This window comes from Apium graveolens, chromosome 6 (assembly GCF_009905375.1).
Source record: "Apium graveolens cultivar Ventura chromosome 6, ASM990537v1, whole genome shotgun sequence".
NCBI classification, from domain to species: Eukaryota; Viridiplantae; Streptophyta; class Magnoliopsida; order Apiales; family Apiaceae; genus Apium; species Apium graveolens.
In genome coordinates, this window is record NC_133652.1 from 73,965,531 (window position 1) to 73,981,978 (window position 16,448).

Consider the following 16,448-nt stretch of genomic DNA (forward strand, 5'->3'; position numbering starts at 1 on the left):
ATGAAGAAATAGTCAGACAGCACGCGACTGACTTTTAAACCATATTCATATTCATGGAGTTAGACTCCCACCGGAAACTGGAGTTGGAAAATTCTTCTCCCCCACACAATGGGGCAAATTATATTTGCTTGACCTGGGTGTTTGTGTACAGAGCACAAATGACGCTTTAATAAAACAAATTAGGCCACACAATTTACTTTATGAATATTCAAGGTTTACTGCAAGATACTTATTGGCAGGAGATGAAGAAGACGAGACCCATCCACAATTTAATCGGCTACAGACATGACTAACAATATCTTTTGTTATCAGATGAAATATATATATCTATAAAACTTTATTTAAGGTTTTGCCATTGCATTAAGGCAGCTGCATAATACTAACAGTAGAAAGACTAGTCAAAAAATTCCACACAAAGATTTCCTGGGCAAACTTGATCCCCCATTGCTCAGTCTCGTCATATAATACATTGAAGTCGAGTATAAAGACATCACAACTCAGCCATATATTTATATTTAATACAATGATCTATATAAAAAATCTTTAACCTTTAGTAGTGGTTATCTCATGGATCGTGTCTTGCATGTAGGAGCTTCTAGTGCTAATAACCAAAACGATCGTTCAATGCGGTCCGTCCATCGCCTGACTGACCTGCGAAAGCGTCACAAATTTATCACAGGTCAAAACTGAGACTAATGGTGGGGAAAAATGCAAAACTAAAATGTTAGATAATGCCAATCGCCTAGGTAAATGAACATGTAACAGTATATAGGGCTAATTCTAAAGTGTAGATTGAACAAATGGGGTCATATACTTTTCTCGGAAGGGGGGCAGGGAGTATGTGCGGTATAAATTTACCTTCAGGAGGCACCCAAGACTCGTCATGGTTGCCTTCACTGTCTAGAAACGAAGGCCTCTCAGGACCAAGAATTCTTTTAGGTTTTTTTCCATCCTTCTTCAATGGCTTTCTTTGTTTCAGGGGTGCATTATCAGGTCTTGCCTCATCCTCTAATGCATGATATCCTTTTTTATGTTTTAACAATAACGCCACAGCATCTTCCACCTTGATTTCTGTTCCCACTGAGGTTGATATCAACTCAGAAGCTTGAGCTTCACTGACATCTGAACTCTGAACAAGCTTACGTTTCCTGATCAATAAACCAGGGGCTGCATTTTCAAGATCGGTTCCTACACCCACCTGTGCAGTATCAGGTTTTCCCAGAACCTTCTGCCTGTCTTTGTAATCAACAAACTCGTCACCTTCCAACACATTCTGAGGACATTCTCCTTGACTTAATTTTACTTCTGTTTTCTCAACAGCTCCAAGCCATTGCGGCTTTATAGCAGTATACGTAGTACTTATGCTCTCTACCGCATCAGCTAAAATTTCATTGTTCTCCGGTTTCTTGCTTGATTCCACGGTTGAGGCAATAATACCTTGCTTCGAACTGGGGCCACTGTCTTGTCGCAATGCTGATTTCTTTACCTTGGAAGGAGCAGGAATCTTAGACACAACAGGAACAGATTTCTGTCCTTGCAGTTCTCTTTTCCTAACGGACTCTCCAGTAGGATCTGCAATCTTCAACAAGTAAAGTACCCGGTCCAGCTCCGACTGCAAAGCGTGCAGTTCCTTCTCAAGTTGATCAGATTTATCATACACTGTACAAGTAAGGCAACCATCTAAGAAGACATTAACCATCAACAAGAGAAATAGTAACCTGACTAGGAGTTAGTACACCACGATGGCTCAACACTAAATCACTGAAGAATAAAAATTGCAACCAACAACTTGACCACTTTTAAGTTTTTTTAGGGGGCTCAATTACAAGAAAATCAAATAATCACACACACATTTATCTGCACGGAAATTCAAACCCTGACCTCTTCTTACCAAGGTTGAATATATCCACTGGGCTACAGTGCTAAATATCACATTTCACCTTCAAATGAAGACGTACATGAACTCATGATAGTAAAAAATTAGCAATATAACTCAATAGAGAAATTTACCAATATAAATCAATAAAGAATGGACTATAGATCCCATACTATGATCAGAAGATGCACCACTATGCGACAAAGAAGTATTTTAAAAGAATAACCCAATATGCACCAGGTAACTGGACCACTGAGAAGACCACCAACCAAAAACTCCTCATTTTAGAGATTAGGGGTAGCAGGATCTACTCCAGTTGAGCTATTAGGCTACAAAGGATATACTTTCTAGTTTATATGTCTCGAGACATGGTCTAATACAAATTTATCGTCTGTTGCATTTGTAAAACCAACAAAGTCCAGAATTAGTTTTACTCTTTGATCCAAATTTAACAAAGTAACAATGGAAAACAATACAGCAGAGCTTATATTTTCACTAGCTTTTCCTACAATTAAATTTATTAGTCCTCTTTATAGCTTAATAAGACAATGATATTACTCGAAGTCCCGGACAAATCAAGTAGATTTTCTTCCATCTTAGCTAACAAAGCTCTCTCTTTTCACTGGAAAGAGTGGAGTCTCAACAAATCCTGCTACTCACACAGTTAAACATAGATATTTGAAAGTAGTGGTACATTCCAGAAGAATCGATTTAGTGCAAGAAGAATATAAATATATAACAGTTTAAGAATCAAGGAACAACGAGAAATTCTTTCCCAGATTGCTAACCTAGTTGGGAAGATAGCCCAGACATGTACGCATCTAATGCATCTCCATCGTCAGGTTCAGCCTCAGCTACAGTTGCATTCCCCTGAGCGGTCTTCCCCTTCTCATCCTGTAACAACTTATTTTTATCTTCTATCTCTTTAACTATAGCATCTTTCTTATCAAGAAGAGAGTCAGCAGTTTCAACTGAATGGTTTTCAGATCCCTTCTTAGGCGTCTTCTTCTTTGCCCGGTCATAAAACTCGTCATCATCACTGCTTAATATAAATAATTAAAAAAATGTGTTTAGCAATGCATTAATAACATTTTAATCAGGGATTAAAGCACATAAAATTCCACCATACTTGTGAAGTTGTCATTTTATTCACTGGACAACAAAATTTAAATGTGATCAACTGACTCAACGACTCGACTAAGACTAATTAGTATTCAAGTACACAATTTCTTTCAAAGGACGTATTGCCATCACTAGTCCATTCAATTTAAGTTGAATGCTCCAAAAAAAATATTATGTGGTACTTAAGTTCTTGCACTATAGTTTTATTATAGTTAAAAATCACATGGTCTGCAGTTAAGAAGCACTCGTGAACATTTTCAATAATATGTTGTCAAATAAACCTGTAATACAGGATACTTAAAAATAAAATTACAGAAATATAATCAACTTGATCAATGCTGTTTGTCCACAATAGTGAGGTACGTAGGATTGAAGTAATCATGCTGCTAATTCCAAAAGTCAGCAAGGAAACGAAAAAGGGATAAAAAAAAATGAATTAATAAGGGTCCTATTATAATTGGAATAGCAATCACAATGCCTTCGTATATCAACACAATTTAAACACAAAAAAGAACTACCTAAGATATTCATCGTCGTCATCATCTTCACCTCCTGTTGCACCTTTCTTCTTTCCAAGAGTTCTCCTACCAGAACGTGCACCTAAACTCTCCCTTATACTTTCATTTAAAGTCTCTTCTAAATTTTCAAGCTCTTCCACTATCTAAGAAATGAGAAAAATTTAATAACTATACTGATTGGTGAAAGAAAGCAAGAACGGACATACACATATGCACAAAGTAAACATCCTCGATATAATATAATACCTGCAATATTCTTTGTTCATTACGAGCAATCTGAGTCTGTTGGCCTTGTGTCAAGCCACCTTGTGCAATGTCCTTAACACGAATAGCATCTATTTCTTTTTTCATATTTGCCACCTGAACCAGAGAACAGTGTAAATAATAATAATGCTGCAACGTCATATTCATGTATCAACAATAGAATTGTTACATTTGTTCCTGTAGACACACGAGTTGTCCTTTCTGGATATGAATACATAGTATCCCCCTCTCAAACACTCAGTTTGAGCCAAAAAAATTAATGTCACTGATTTACTTATTGTTTGAGTTGATATATTTTACCCACAAGAACAACCCCCTAATGCTCCACAACTTACAAAGATCACACAAAATACATCGATATATAACAAAACCAATGGTTGAGTTCTATTAGTATCCAATATAAAGAAATAAAAATAAATGGCTAAAAAAACCCAAGTGAACCGGTCCGGAGTAAACTTTTTCCGTCAATCAATAACTTTCATCTCTCATTCTCATGGCTATATCCTTACAAATTTTGAAGAACTGATTTCAAAAAATTAAGAAACAGGAGTTGCTTTCACCAATTTAAGAATAGTATTTCAGCTCCATAAACAGTATCCAAAACTAGAAATTCAAGAAACGAAACATGGGCAATTCTAATATACTAAAAGGAAAGAGGCCTAACAATGATATACAAAATCAAATTTTAGAATCAATGAATTTGATCCGTGTTCTGATGATAAGTAATCATAATAAAAATTAGTAGAAAGTCGACCAAAACTTATTCCTAAGCTGTGCTACAATCTCACTTGCCTTTTCAAGCCGCTTTAGAACTTTATCTCGCGTTTTTTCCTGCTTCTCAGTCAGTTGTCCCTTGTAAGTTTGCCAAGTGATCTCATCAATATCATCCTACATAAGAGCAGAAGTAGGATAATGAAAACTATTTTACTTCAGTAACAACTGGCTAGAAAAATAAGGAGTCTCATGAAAAGGAAAAATTAAATCAACAGACTCATATTGAAATAGAAGCTGTGAACAGAAAAGTAGTACTGATACTATGCATCAGGATCAGTTATTTTCCTAAAGAATGTGGATATTGACTAAAAGAAGTCACATTAATGACACTCTTTTGCAAACTTCATATCAGAAATACATATAAATAACACATCAAACAACAAGAATTGGTTTCCAAAAACAATCGTCCCCCAGTGAAAATACAGGTATCTATCTCCAAACATTCATGTCGCATATTTTCTATTGACAGACAAGAAAGAAAACCAGAACAAAGTAGCCAAACTATCCAAAAATCTATTAACAGAATAGAGAATCTCTTTCAATATTATTGAAAACAGAGATTCTTTCTTAGACCAAAAAATGAAGAACAGGTAACTTCCCGTGGACAGGCACTATGCAATTAACTCAGTGGCTGAACCAAACTTCTGAGCAAGCTGGGGCTAAAAACATGTATCGTTATTCTTTGGATGTCAACCGGGGCTTAAAATGATTTTTCACCAATTTTTTCCTCAAATCAAGTTGGGATTTTATTTTATTTTGAAGTTATGCTAGGCCCCTCAGGATTCACCACTGTATTCATCTATTTAAATTGCGTAAGAGGGCGCGTCACTTGATATAGCTCAAGGGCTGAGAACTAAAATATAAACTTCTATGTATCAAAAGCCATGAAGCATACCACAGTGTTGACAAAAAAAGCACCTACAAGTAAATATTACTTCCAAAATTCTATCATTGTACAAAAACCAAACCTCATTTTCTTCAATAGCATCCTCGTCCATACCCCACGAGATACCATCGGCAAGAGATGCTTCCAATTTGGCTCGTCGGAGCGAAGCCTCCATATCTTTCATCTCTTCATGGACCTTAGCTTTTCTACTACTTGTCAATTCTTTTTCCTTCAACACAAAGTAACATAAGACACGAGAAAAAATATCCACGCAGATTAAAAAAAATACAATATAGAACCGTACGCTGCACAATAATGAAGATTTTAGAATTTATAGCAATTACAGAAATACTCTGGACAAATTTATCTTCCTTAATAATCCCGATATGTTTTTGGTATTCTACTTATGCTCTACCACAACTGAAGCTACTCTAAAGAGTCAAATCTTAACAGCGATTTGAGTATTACACGAAAAAAGATATGATGACATTTAATGTTTTCTAATAAATATGATGTGCTTTATCTATATTTTTTCATTATTTCTCATTTAATAAGCATCTTTCAACTTACATGCATCCATCAATTGATAAATATGCGCACTCGATAACTCTTAACATAACAAAAGAAGTTGAAAACAGACAACTAAAAGCAATTGTAATTTATCTTTTAAGTACAAAGCTTAAACTATTTCTAAGCAATGTTATAAACATCTACTCATCGTTACTTACGAGATTAACTGAAATAATAGAACAATCAAATGGTAGAATATCTCACCGGTGGCATTAAATCAGATGGCCCTTGAAGTATGTACAATCTTGATGAACTGCACGAACAAGAAAAAAAGCATTAGAAATCGTGTTGTATATACAACATGCATGGACATTAAAAAATCGTGTTGTATATATAAATGAATAAAGTACTTCATCCTCTAACAAAGAGAAACAATAGGATTCATATTCATCGTATCTTTGAATACGGAATAATTATAGATCCCTTTTAATGTACTGAATGTATATAGGAAATATATATATATATATATACCAACAGAGATGGTGATTACAAATAACTCCGAGAACACTCTAACAAAATTATACAGTCAGCTAATCAGATATCAGATAAGTTACACAATTACAATTTACAGCAACAGAATCATTTAACACAAACATGATTGTACCAAAAATCTTTCAGAAACTGAACGTGAATAGGTAATGGAACATTGCTAAATTTAATAATATAGTAGTAGTATGACAGAAATAATCAATCAACTACTTACTGGCCAAATCGTATAACGTCGCCAACGTGCAACTCCACATAAACCTTTTTCTTCACCTGTAAGAAGTTAAAATTGAACAATAACGAAAAAGACACTACAGATGTGATGCTAAATCAATTCAACTAATGCTACAAAATTGAAAGATATAAAGCATAAAAATGAGATGCTGAACCATCACTTTACTTGAAAAATATACCTGGTTTTTGTTGACGAAAGTCCCATGTGTGCTACTGAGATCATAGATATAGGCGTCCCCGTTTTTCTTGAACTGGAGAACTGATAATAGGAAGATCACATAAAGTGGTCAACAAGAAGAAGTGAGAAACTAAAGAGCAAGGAAACAAGAACAAAGGTTCAATATAAATATACACACAACTACACAAGCAAACAATTACAGCAGTGCGAACACCAGCCTTTCATGTTTACAGCAATTTGGTTACTACAGATCAATTTCCAGACTTACATGAAATTATGATTCTATGCAAACATACACAGACGAACAAAAATGTCACCATTAACTGCATGCACAACACAGGTAGGGAAGCTGTAAACTAGATGATCATATGAACAGACAACCTACAATATCTTAACCAACATGCTATAAGCATGCATCATAGAAACAACTTATGAGCTTTACTGTTATGGAACTCAATATGGAAGCATCCCCAAATAGGAGTTTAACTTTTTACTTTGGCTTAGAAACAAATCCAAGCACATCCATAAAAACAATATTTTAGATCGTCTAAAGCATTCTCTATCTATATATTCAAGTCTTTTAGATTGTTTAAAGCATTCTCTATCTATACCTATATATCCAAGTTTCTGAAAAGGCCTCCATAAACGGTCAAATTCTTTCTGCAGCAGCAGACATTAAATTCACATTAGTGAAGCATTAAATTTTAAAGTTGGAAAATTTTATTTGGGCTGAAAATCACTTCTGCAAGCTAACCAACCCCGATAAGCGATAGATATGTAACCATAATTTGTGCAGCCAATCGACAATTTTTTGTTAAAAAAAAAACTTGTGAAAGGCCTCTAAGCTAGTTATAGATCACAATCATCATAAGAAGTTTACATAAAAGAAATAGTTAAAACTTTCTAGGCAAACATATTATATGTCACTCTTACTGCAATTCGTGAAAACACCTTCTCTCAAAACAATTAATGTTTTGTAACGAAACGACCAAATAAACCTCAGAAAGAGTAAATGTTAATAAGAGAAGCTGTTACTTCGAACTGCAGTAAGTGTTATAATTTATACAAATAAAAAATCTTAGAAAAATAAACCAAAATTTGAAAGAAATGCACCAATGCAGCAAGTACCTGCGTGAAATCTGGAAATAGTAGGGTGCTCTAGCACGAAGTCGCAAAGATCAACACGACCAAACATATAAGCTCCTTTCTCGTATCTGATTACATAAAGCACGATATCCAATTCAAGTCAATACTAACAAAATGCGGATACGAATTAAGTAAACAGTATAACACTAAACTTCGAAAACTAGACACTCTTCTCCAAAAAACCACATCCATAAATCAATAAGATAATCGAATAAAAATAACATACACATCGAATTGATCAACGATAGCGCCTTCTTTGAGAACTTCGAAAGAATAGTTATGACACGGAGCTTCACTCCACGGTGGAATTGTATACGGCACCGCAACATTTGGTGATTGCGGTTGCGGTTGCGATTGTTTGTCGTTGTTATTGGAATTGCTAGGTTGTAATTGAGCTGCGGGTTCGGTGTTTGTGGTGGTTCCGGCGGCGGAGCTGGGATTTTCAGGTAAAGGAGGGTTAGGGTTTAGGGGAGTGGGCGGTGGGCCCATTGGTACGGTTGAAGTTGATGTTGAAGGTTCGGGTTCTGCGGCGGCTGTGGTGGCCGGAGCTCTAGGAGGCGGCGGGCCCATGGTGGTCGTCATGAGAGGCGTGCCGGAGGTGAGAATTTTGTTTGCGATTTGAATTTTAGTGATCGGAAATAAGATCCGTTGGGGGGGGGGGCGACCCAACAGGTGGTGCTTTATAGTTATACCGTCGGGTCGGGTTATTTAATTCATAAAATTGCATTATTTTTGTTATTTTTTATAAATTGAAAATATTTTCATCAATAAAATCAAGAATACAATTCGAAGGGAAAGAAATTATTCCAAGGAAATTAGCTGATATCACTTTTAATGTATGAAAATATAACTTACATAAAAAGAACTCATTTAAATTTCACAAGAACAAAATTTTATGAATAAAAAATTAGAGAAAAAAAAGAGTGCCCTTTAAATATTAAATCTTATATAAAAAAATTAAAAATGAAATTAGAGCATTCTAATAATCATAGAAAATCGCTCATGTCTTTGAAATTTGTAGTCCAATTGTCTTGTACTTCGAGATCCTTAAAAAAATTAATTGTTCTTTAAAATATGATAAAAGAATATCTATTAAATCTCTTCCTCTGAAAAGTGGAAACATGTGAAATAATCAGAATATATTAAAATTAAATATATATATTCGATAATAATTTAATATAAAAAAATGATTGTACATATATTTCATGAAAAGGCAATGAACTAAAATAAATATAACCAAAGAAATTCTTTAGTTAGACACTAAATTAAAAAAAATCTAGATAATATAATTAAAAGACACAAACAAGCCAATAAAATGACATATGCTAGCCTCTAAAAAAGCAGAATATACGCCATCACAATGGTCACCCATAAAAGAACATCCTTAAATCAGACACCCATAATGGTAGAAAAAAAATTCTCCAATTAAGGCGAATTTTGAAAATGGTAAGAATTTCAAATTTAAAAATTATTTGAAATTTTAAAAGAAAATGTAAACACGTAAAACAACTAATACGAAATCAATTATGATTAAATAGGTGAGTAAATTAAAACGCCTCCTTCAAAATTAAACTCGTATTTACTTATTTAAGAGCATTTAATATTTTAAAAAAATAAAATTAATTCAATTATCTGATAAATATTTAACCAGTGAGTTGAAGGTCAAAATATCATATAAAAAATGTAATTCCCGACTAAAACGATCATATTCAACATTAATAAAAGAGTCAAGCCATTCTATTCTTTAAGTTTAATTTTGGTGACTTGAGCGAAACGACTTATTTAGAAGGGTTGCATTGGGATGTTAGCACATACTAAGGAGACAATTGTATCACATTCGGCTCTTAGTGATGTTCCTATAGTCTCCGAGTTTGTGGATATTTTTCCGCATGATCTTCTAAGATTACCTCCAGATCGAAAGGTTGAGTTTACTATGAATCTTTTTCAAGGAGCGCAACTGGTACCTAAGACTCTTTATCGAATGTCTCCTGTAGAATTTTGTGAACTTAAAATTCAGCTGCATGAGATGTTGGATAAATGAGTAATCAGACCCAATGTTTCTTCACAAGGTACACCAGTCTTATCTATCAAGACGAAAAATGGAACTATGCGCTTATGCATTGATTACAGAGAGTTTAACAAAATCGCAGTAAGGAACAAATGTCCACTTCCTAGGGTAAATATTTTGTTCGATCCCGTTACATGGAGTTTGTTACTACTTTCAGGTTGATATGAGGTCTGGGTATCATCAGCTTAAGGTAAATGAGCAAGTATACGTAAGACTGCCTTATGAACTTCGTATGAACAATATGAATTTTTTCTGATTTCTTTTAATTTGACTAATACCTTGGCTGCTTTTATGAATTTGATGAATATGGTGTTTAAACCCTTTATTTATTTTTATTGATGACATTCTCATACACTGTAGAGTAAGCGGGAACATGAAAAATACATGAGATTGGTACTTGACACACCTTGTGAAAATAAGTTACTCCCTCCGTCCCACTGGATTCTTTACATATGTTTCCATCATGCTTGGCACGCATTTTAAGGCTACTATAAAATATAGTTCTATAATCTATTTTTAGAATTTTCTTTCTCTGTATAAAAGTTTAAACATTATATTTTTATTTAAAAGAAAAAAATATTTAAAATTATTTAGGGAACCATGTTACGGGAGCCTTAAAATGTGTGCCCATCCCCCATCCCCCAATGTAAAGAATCTAGTTGAACGGAGGGAGTAAATGCTAAATTTTCAAAGTGTGATTTTTGATTAAAACATGTTTTATTTTTGGGGCATGTGATTACTAAAGATGGCATTTTCATTTAGTCAAAGAATATTTCTGCAGTAGTGAATTGGGATAGGCCAAAGACTGTCAAAGAGGTTCGTAGTTTCTTGGGTTTAGTAGGTTATTATCGTCGATTTGTGGAAGATTTTTCAAAAATAGCCTTGACATTTAATTGTTTGACGCAAAAAAGGAAAAGTTTATTTGGTCCGATACTAGTGAAGAAGCATTTTTGAAATTAAAGTCAAAGTTAGTTTTAGTTCCAGTGTTGATACTTCCATCAGATACCGGTCAGTTTGTTATCAGTCGAGATGCTTCTAAGTTTAGATTGGGTTGTCTTTTGATACAAAATGAATGGGTAATTACTAATGGGCCAAGACAACTAAAGACCCACGAGAAAAATTATCATATACACGAACTCGAATTGACTACAATTATGTTTGCTCTTAAGATATGGAGACACTACTTGTACGGGGAGAATTGTGATATTTATACTGATCACAAGAGACTTAAGTACATCTTACCCTAGAAAGAATTGAATATGAGGCAACGTCGCTGCGGGTTGGAGTTATTGAAAGATTATGATTGCAATATATTGTATCACCCAAGGCTAACAAGGTAGATGATGCGTAGAGTCATAAAACTTCAGAAACTGTGGCTGCATTGTTTACCGATGAGCAGGAAATATATTTGGAGTTGCAAAGTTTAGATATGGAACTTCGATTTCAAGAATTACATGTTAATGACTTGCTAGCACCACTTTAAATTCAACATTGATTGATGTTAAATCATGGAGAGCCAGCTTATAAACCAGAAATTAATTAAAATTGTGAATGGGGTTCGAGACGGCACGTACACAAAATTTCAAGATAGACGAGTTTGATATTTTATGGCTTGGTATGAGATTATATTTTTATCTGATACTGAGTTGATGAAGAAGATATTGATTGATGTGCATTCTTCTAGTATTGCAATACATTCGGGTAGTACCAATATGTATCAAGACTTGAAAAGATATTTGGCGACCATGTATTAAAAGGGATGTGGATGATTTATAAGTCAAAGAAATTGTAACGACCGAGAAATTACGCTTGTATTATATTATAATAAAGATAAATTATGTGTATTATTATGTTATTAAATGTGTTGAGTCGTAAAACCCTAATTGCTATGTACTACGTGTTGTCTATTTTGATCCGAACGTGTTTTGAATATTTATTGAGTGTTTTATAGTAAGTTATATATTTTATATCAAAACCCGTACAGCTCAAACAGTGTTTTAAAAGCCCGTATTTCAAACAAAATCATTGGCCCTATTTTGCCAAAAACGACCTATACCATATCGCTATTCTCAACCCCTAGACGTTTTACAAATTTACCTTTTTCGCAGAAAATGACTTTTCTGGACCCCTTCGGGTACCAAAACCCCCACAAAAATCACATTATTATTTTTATATGATCATGAAATTATCATACATCATTTTTCTTTGCATTTTCGTAATATTCATAATTTTTGAGAATTTTTAACATTTATTTTGTATTTATTGGATATTTAAAAAATCATTATTAATACCCAAAAATGATAAAAATTGGGACCAAATATTTTTATTAGATGTGTAATTAGCCCCTTAATTTTATTTAGGGGTATTATTTTCAGTACTATAAATAGCTGATTTATTATTAATTAATTAGGTAATTATAATTAAAAATCAGAAAATCAAGAAATAATTTGTGGGGGTGAAGAACAACTGCAGAGATTCAATCACAGATTTCATAGTGTTTATGTTCACCAAATCGATCATGTGAGTAACCAAAATGATCCTCTTGATCCCTACTTTCTGTTTATATCATCGATTTTATGTGATAATGGTTTGATTTTCAATTTGTTTTTTTAGGGTTTATGTTCGATTTAGGCGTTTTTGATTCATGAATCGTTTGTTTATTTTGATGATTCCCGTAGCTTTATCTTGAGTTAATGAATGATTTTGCGTGTTTAATTGAGTCGTATAACCCCTGGAAGTAGTTGTTCGAGTTCTTGGATTTTTGATATTTTTAGCTTCGATTTTGGTAAATTTATGGATGTTTTGATTTTGTGTATACATGCGAGTCAGATAGAAACGCATGGGTAGATCGATAGGGTTGCGTAGTATCAATTCGAGATACGCGTACGTAGTAAGTTATCTAAATGACTATCTTTCTATGCTTGATTCAGTATCAGCAAGGCAGATCAAGCAGGAGACCGAAGGCGGTGAGTTAAACCAGGTTAAGTACGCGCAATGCAAGTTTTTCCCCTATTCTAAATTAAGAATAGTAAAATATACCCCATTTTATATATCAGTTACACTTTGATAATTCTTGTTCATATACACTGTTACCCAATTATTGATTCTTGTTTCTATTTCATTTCGATTCTTGATTTCTCCCAATTTATTGAATCCCCTATTCATATTCCAATATTTTTACCCTTGTTACATATATTCTTATATATCCTGATGTTGGGATACATCAAAAACATTTTGATTGTTCCGGATGCTAAACTTTGGACTGGATGGTTACGATACGGGCTGGGTTTTACCCAGACCTTTAAATTAATAGGCCATAGTTTCCTGAGTACTCCTTATATTGGTTGGGTCTATGCAGTTGGGTATAGATCCGCACTGTATCCTGACTGATCAGCGGGTTATAATGCATATGTTGGTTCTTGTTTCCAGTCTTGTTCATTTGGCACTCGACAGTGTTGGCAAAAATTATTATTCTATACGGAAACAGATAGTTGTTCAAACCAACAGCTTATCAATTCATTTATTCTTCTCTCTTTATACTATATATATATATATATATATATATATATTGTTGCAGGCTTGTTGAGCAATTTTGGCTCATCCCCTTTTATTGTTATTTCTATTATTTTTCAGTTAAGGTAAAGAATGAAACCCATCAAGACCCGCATAGTCAAGAAGCGAGTCAGGCGGCGGGACCCTCTTATACCAAGAGTGTTCCTCCCTATTCCAGAAGAGAGTTTTGAGCTACTAGATCAGGTGTAACAGGATAAGTAGTAGTGTTGAGTTGAATAAAAGTTATTTGGTTTGAGATGTAAATAGAATAAAGTTTTGTAATAAAGAGAGTTCTTGTGACAGATTGTCTTTAAACTAGTTTGTAATAAAGTTAGCGTGTCTTTCTTGTTTTTAACTCTTAACCTTAAAAGATCCTGAGTAGCAGTAGTTCGGGGTATTTATTATATTTATATTCCGCTTGTGCATGTTTAGTTTGTAGTTGATATTAATAATGCCCCAAATCTATACCCCGGATTTGGAGGGTGTTATAGTTGGCATCAGAGCATAAGTTTTGACCCTTGAAAACAAGAACATTAGGGTTAAGATAAGATAGGAAGATCATATAGGATAGAAGTAAGAATGTTAGGGTTGTTTGTTTATGTGATTAGAAGTTATAAGTTTTAGGATTGTGATTTGATTGTTCTTATGTTATTATTATTATGCATGTTAGATGGCTTCTTTGTCATCCTCTACGGAGCGGACTGAGTCAGACCCAGTAGCAGCACCAGTACTAGCCCCAGCGTCAGTGCAGATTTTTCCTCCATTACCACCATCTCCACCATTGCCACCTGGACCAGCACCAGAGATACCCCCTCCACCAGAGGTACCAGACTTTGTCGATTATTTCCCTTATTTTGAGCCGGAGATACCTGATTTTCCACCATTAGAGTTCCCGATGTTCGATGTTCCTGACATGGTTGACATTTCACAACTTAGAGCCACAGGTTCATGTGCCACAGTTTGAGATTCCAGAGATTCCACAAATAGAGCCAGAGTTAGAGCCACCGGTATATGCACCCATGGAGCAGCCTGTTTTGTTTCCTGCACCGCTAGCTATCTATGCCCCTGTGCCCGGAGTATACCAGTTCCCGCAGCCAGAGTTTATGGATGATGTAGTAGTAGATGAGCCAGTACCATTGCCTTCTCGAGGTTCCCGCACAGATCTTCATGAGCATCACACAGTTACATATCAGCGGTATCAGTCAGAGAGAGAGGAGAGGGTTAGATGGCAGGATCAGTGTAGAGAGATCCTTGGGTTGTTTGAGACACAGGAGGACGGTCCAGTTCGAGCACTTCACCCAGACTACATCTTGAGAGAGAGACTACGCTAGATCCACAGGGTTGGTTCTCAGGAGCTTACTGACTTGAGGCAGCAGGACATTAGTGCAGAGGCAGCATACCGCAGGGCGATGAGACTTACAGAGACAGTGTTAGAGGCTTTGCAGGAGGAGCTGAGCCGTGTGCCACCAGGATTCTGATCTTAGCAGATGGAGGAGTGTTGTATCTTGTATATATCTGTAGATAGAGGCAGTGTAGTATTGTATGACTAGTTTGTATGAGTATAACTACTAGTTTTGACTGATAGCAGTAGCAGTACGACTAACATATCATAGACTTTTGTATCAAGCATTGACACCTGCAGCTGGTGTCCTACCTATATATATATATAAGATGAACCTTTTCACGTTTTCTTTATTTTACTTTTCCAGTCATTTAAGCATTTACATTTATTTCACTGTATTACCGTTGCATATTTAAAATGTTATTTTATTTATAATAATATTGTAACCTTTATGTTTTCAAAATTTTAAAATTATTTTAAAAAAAGGATTTATTTACATATCGCACTATTTTTACTCATTTATTTAGATATTCAATAAATCATTTTTTCCCCATATCAATTGTTTAACGATTGTTTTAATATTATAAAGACTGTTTCTATTCCATAACACCTGTTTAATAAATTGTTATTAAAAGAACCCATTGTTTTATTATCAGAAATATGGCACCTAAAAGAAAAGTACGACCCGACTCGTCTAACGGAAATACCGAGGGCCAAAACAATAATAATCAGATGGATTAGATGTTTTATCTCATGCAACAGCAGATGCTAATGATGTAGCAACAGATGCAGCAGCAACAACAGCAGTTTCAACAACAAATGCTACAGCATGTCGCTCATCCAGAACATCAAGTACCACCAGCAGTACATGTAGTTACTTTCAAGCAATTTCAATCGGTAAAACCTCCGGAATTTGCCGGTTCCGCAGATCATACAAAGGCGAGAGCTTGGTTGAAGGAGATAGAAAAGGCTTTTACGTTGGTGAAAGTTGAGGAAGAACAGAAGACGGATTTTGCTAGCTACTTTCTGAAATGCAAAGCCAATTACTGGTGAGAATCGAAGAAAGCTTTGGAAGGGGAAGGTGTGGTGACCTGGGATAGATTCACTGATCTTTTCCTGGAGAAATATTTTCCTCGCTTCATGAAGAATTAGTTGGAGATCAAGTTCTTGGAATTGAAGCAAGATAATCTATCGGTCGCGGATTATGAAGTCAAGTTCATTGAGTTAGCAAGGTTTGTACTTGAGCAGGTCGATACCGATGAAAAGCGAGCTAAGAGGTTTCAGCAGGGATTGAAGCCATGGATTCGTAGCAGGGTAGCAGTGTTTGAGCTGACGACCTATACGGCTATTATTCAGAAGGCCATGATCATTGAAGGTGAGAGTGAAGCAGCTCAGAAAGAGAAGGGACCAGGAAATTCCCAGAACCGTTTCA

The 16,448-nt window shown here is 34.9% G+C and overlaps 1 protein-coding gene across 1 annotated transcript; it reads right to left on the bottom strand.

The window, feature by feature from the left end:
* Window positions 1-324: 324 nt before the first annotated feature.
* On the bottom strand, window positions 325-8,718 carry LOC141666816 (uncharacterized). Its single transcript, XM_074473024.1, has 12 exons — window positions 8,281-8,718; window positions 8,037-8,122; window positions 6,910-6,989; window positions 6,714-6,769; window positions 6,215-6,263; window positions 5,523-5,669; window positions 4,573-4,668; window positions 3,763-3,876; window positions 3,517-3,659; window positions 2,665-2,915; window positions 859-1,659; window positions 325-651 (listed from the first exon to the last, which is right to left on the bottom strand). The coding sequence occupies exons 1-12, from the start codon at window positions 8,634-8,636 to the stop codon at window positions 602-604; spliced, it is 2,229 nt and encodes a 742-aa protein (XP_074329125.1). The 5' UTR covers window positions 8,637-8,718; the 3' UTR covers window positions 325-601.
* Between the last annotated feature and the right edge of the window lie 7,730 nt (window positions 8,719-16,448).

What these genes read in the sequence shown, in the direction of transcription:
- LOC141666816 (XM_074473024.1), bottom strand. Translation starts at nt 8,636, where the DNA reads ATGACGACCACCATGGGCCCGCCGCCTCCTAGAGCTCCGGCCACCACA. An exon ending in CTTTCGTCAACAAAAACCAG is followed by an intron (nt 6,770 to 6,909) that starts GTATATTTTTCA and finishes AACTTCTTACAG; the next exon opens with GTGAAGAAAAAGGTTTATGT. An exon ending in TTCTAAAGCGGCTTGAAAAG is followed by an intron (nt 3,877 to 4,572) that starts GCAAGTGAGATT and finishes TCTCTGGTTCAG; the next exon opens with GTGGCAAATATGAAAAAAGA.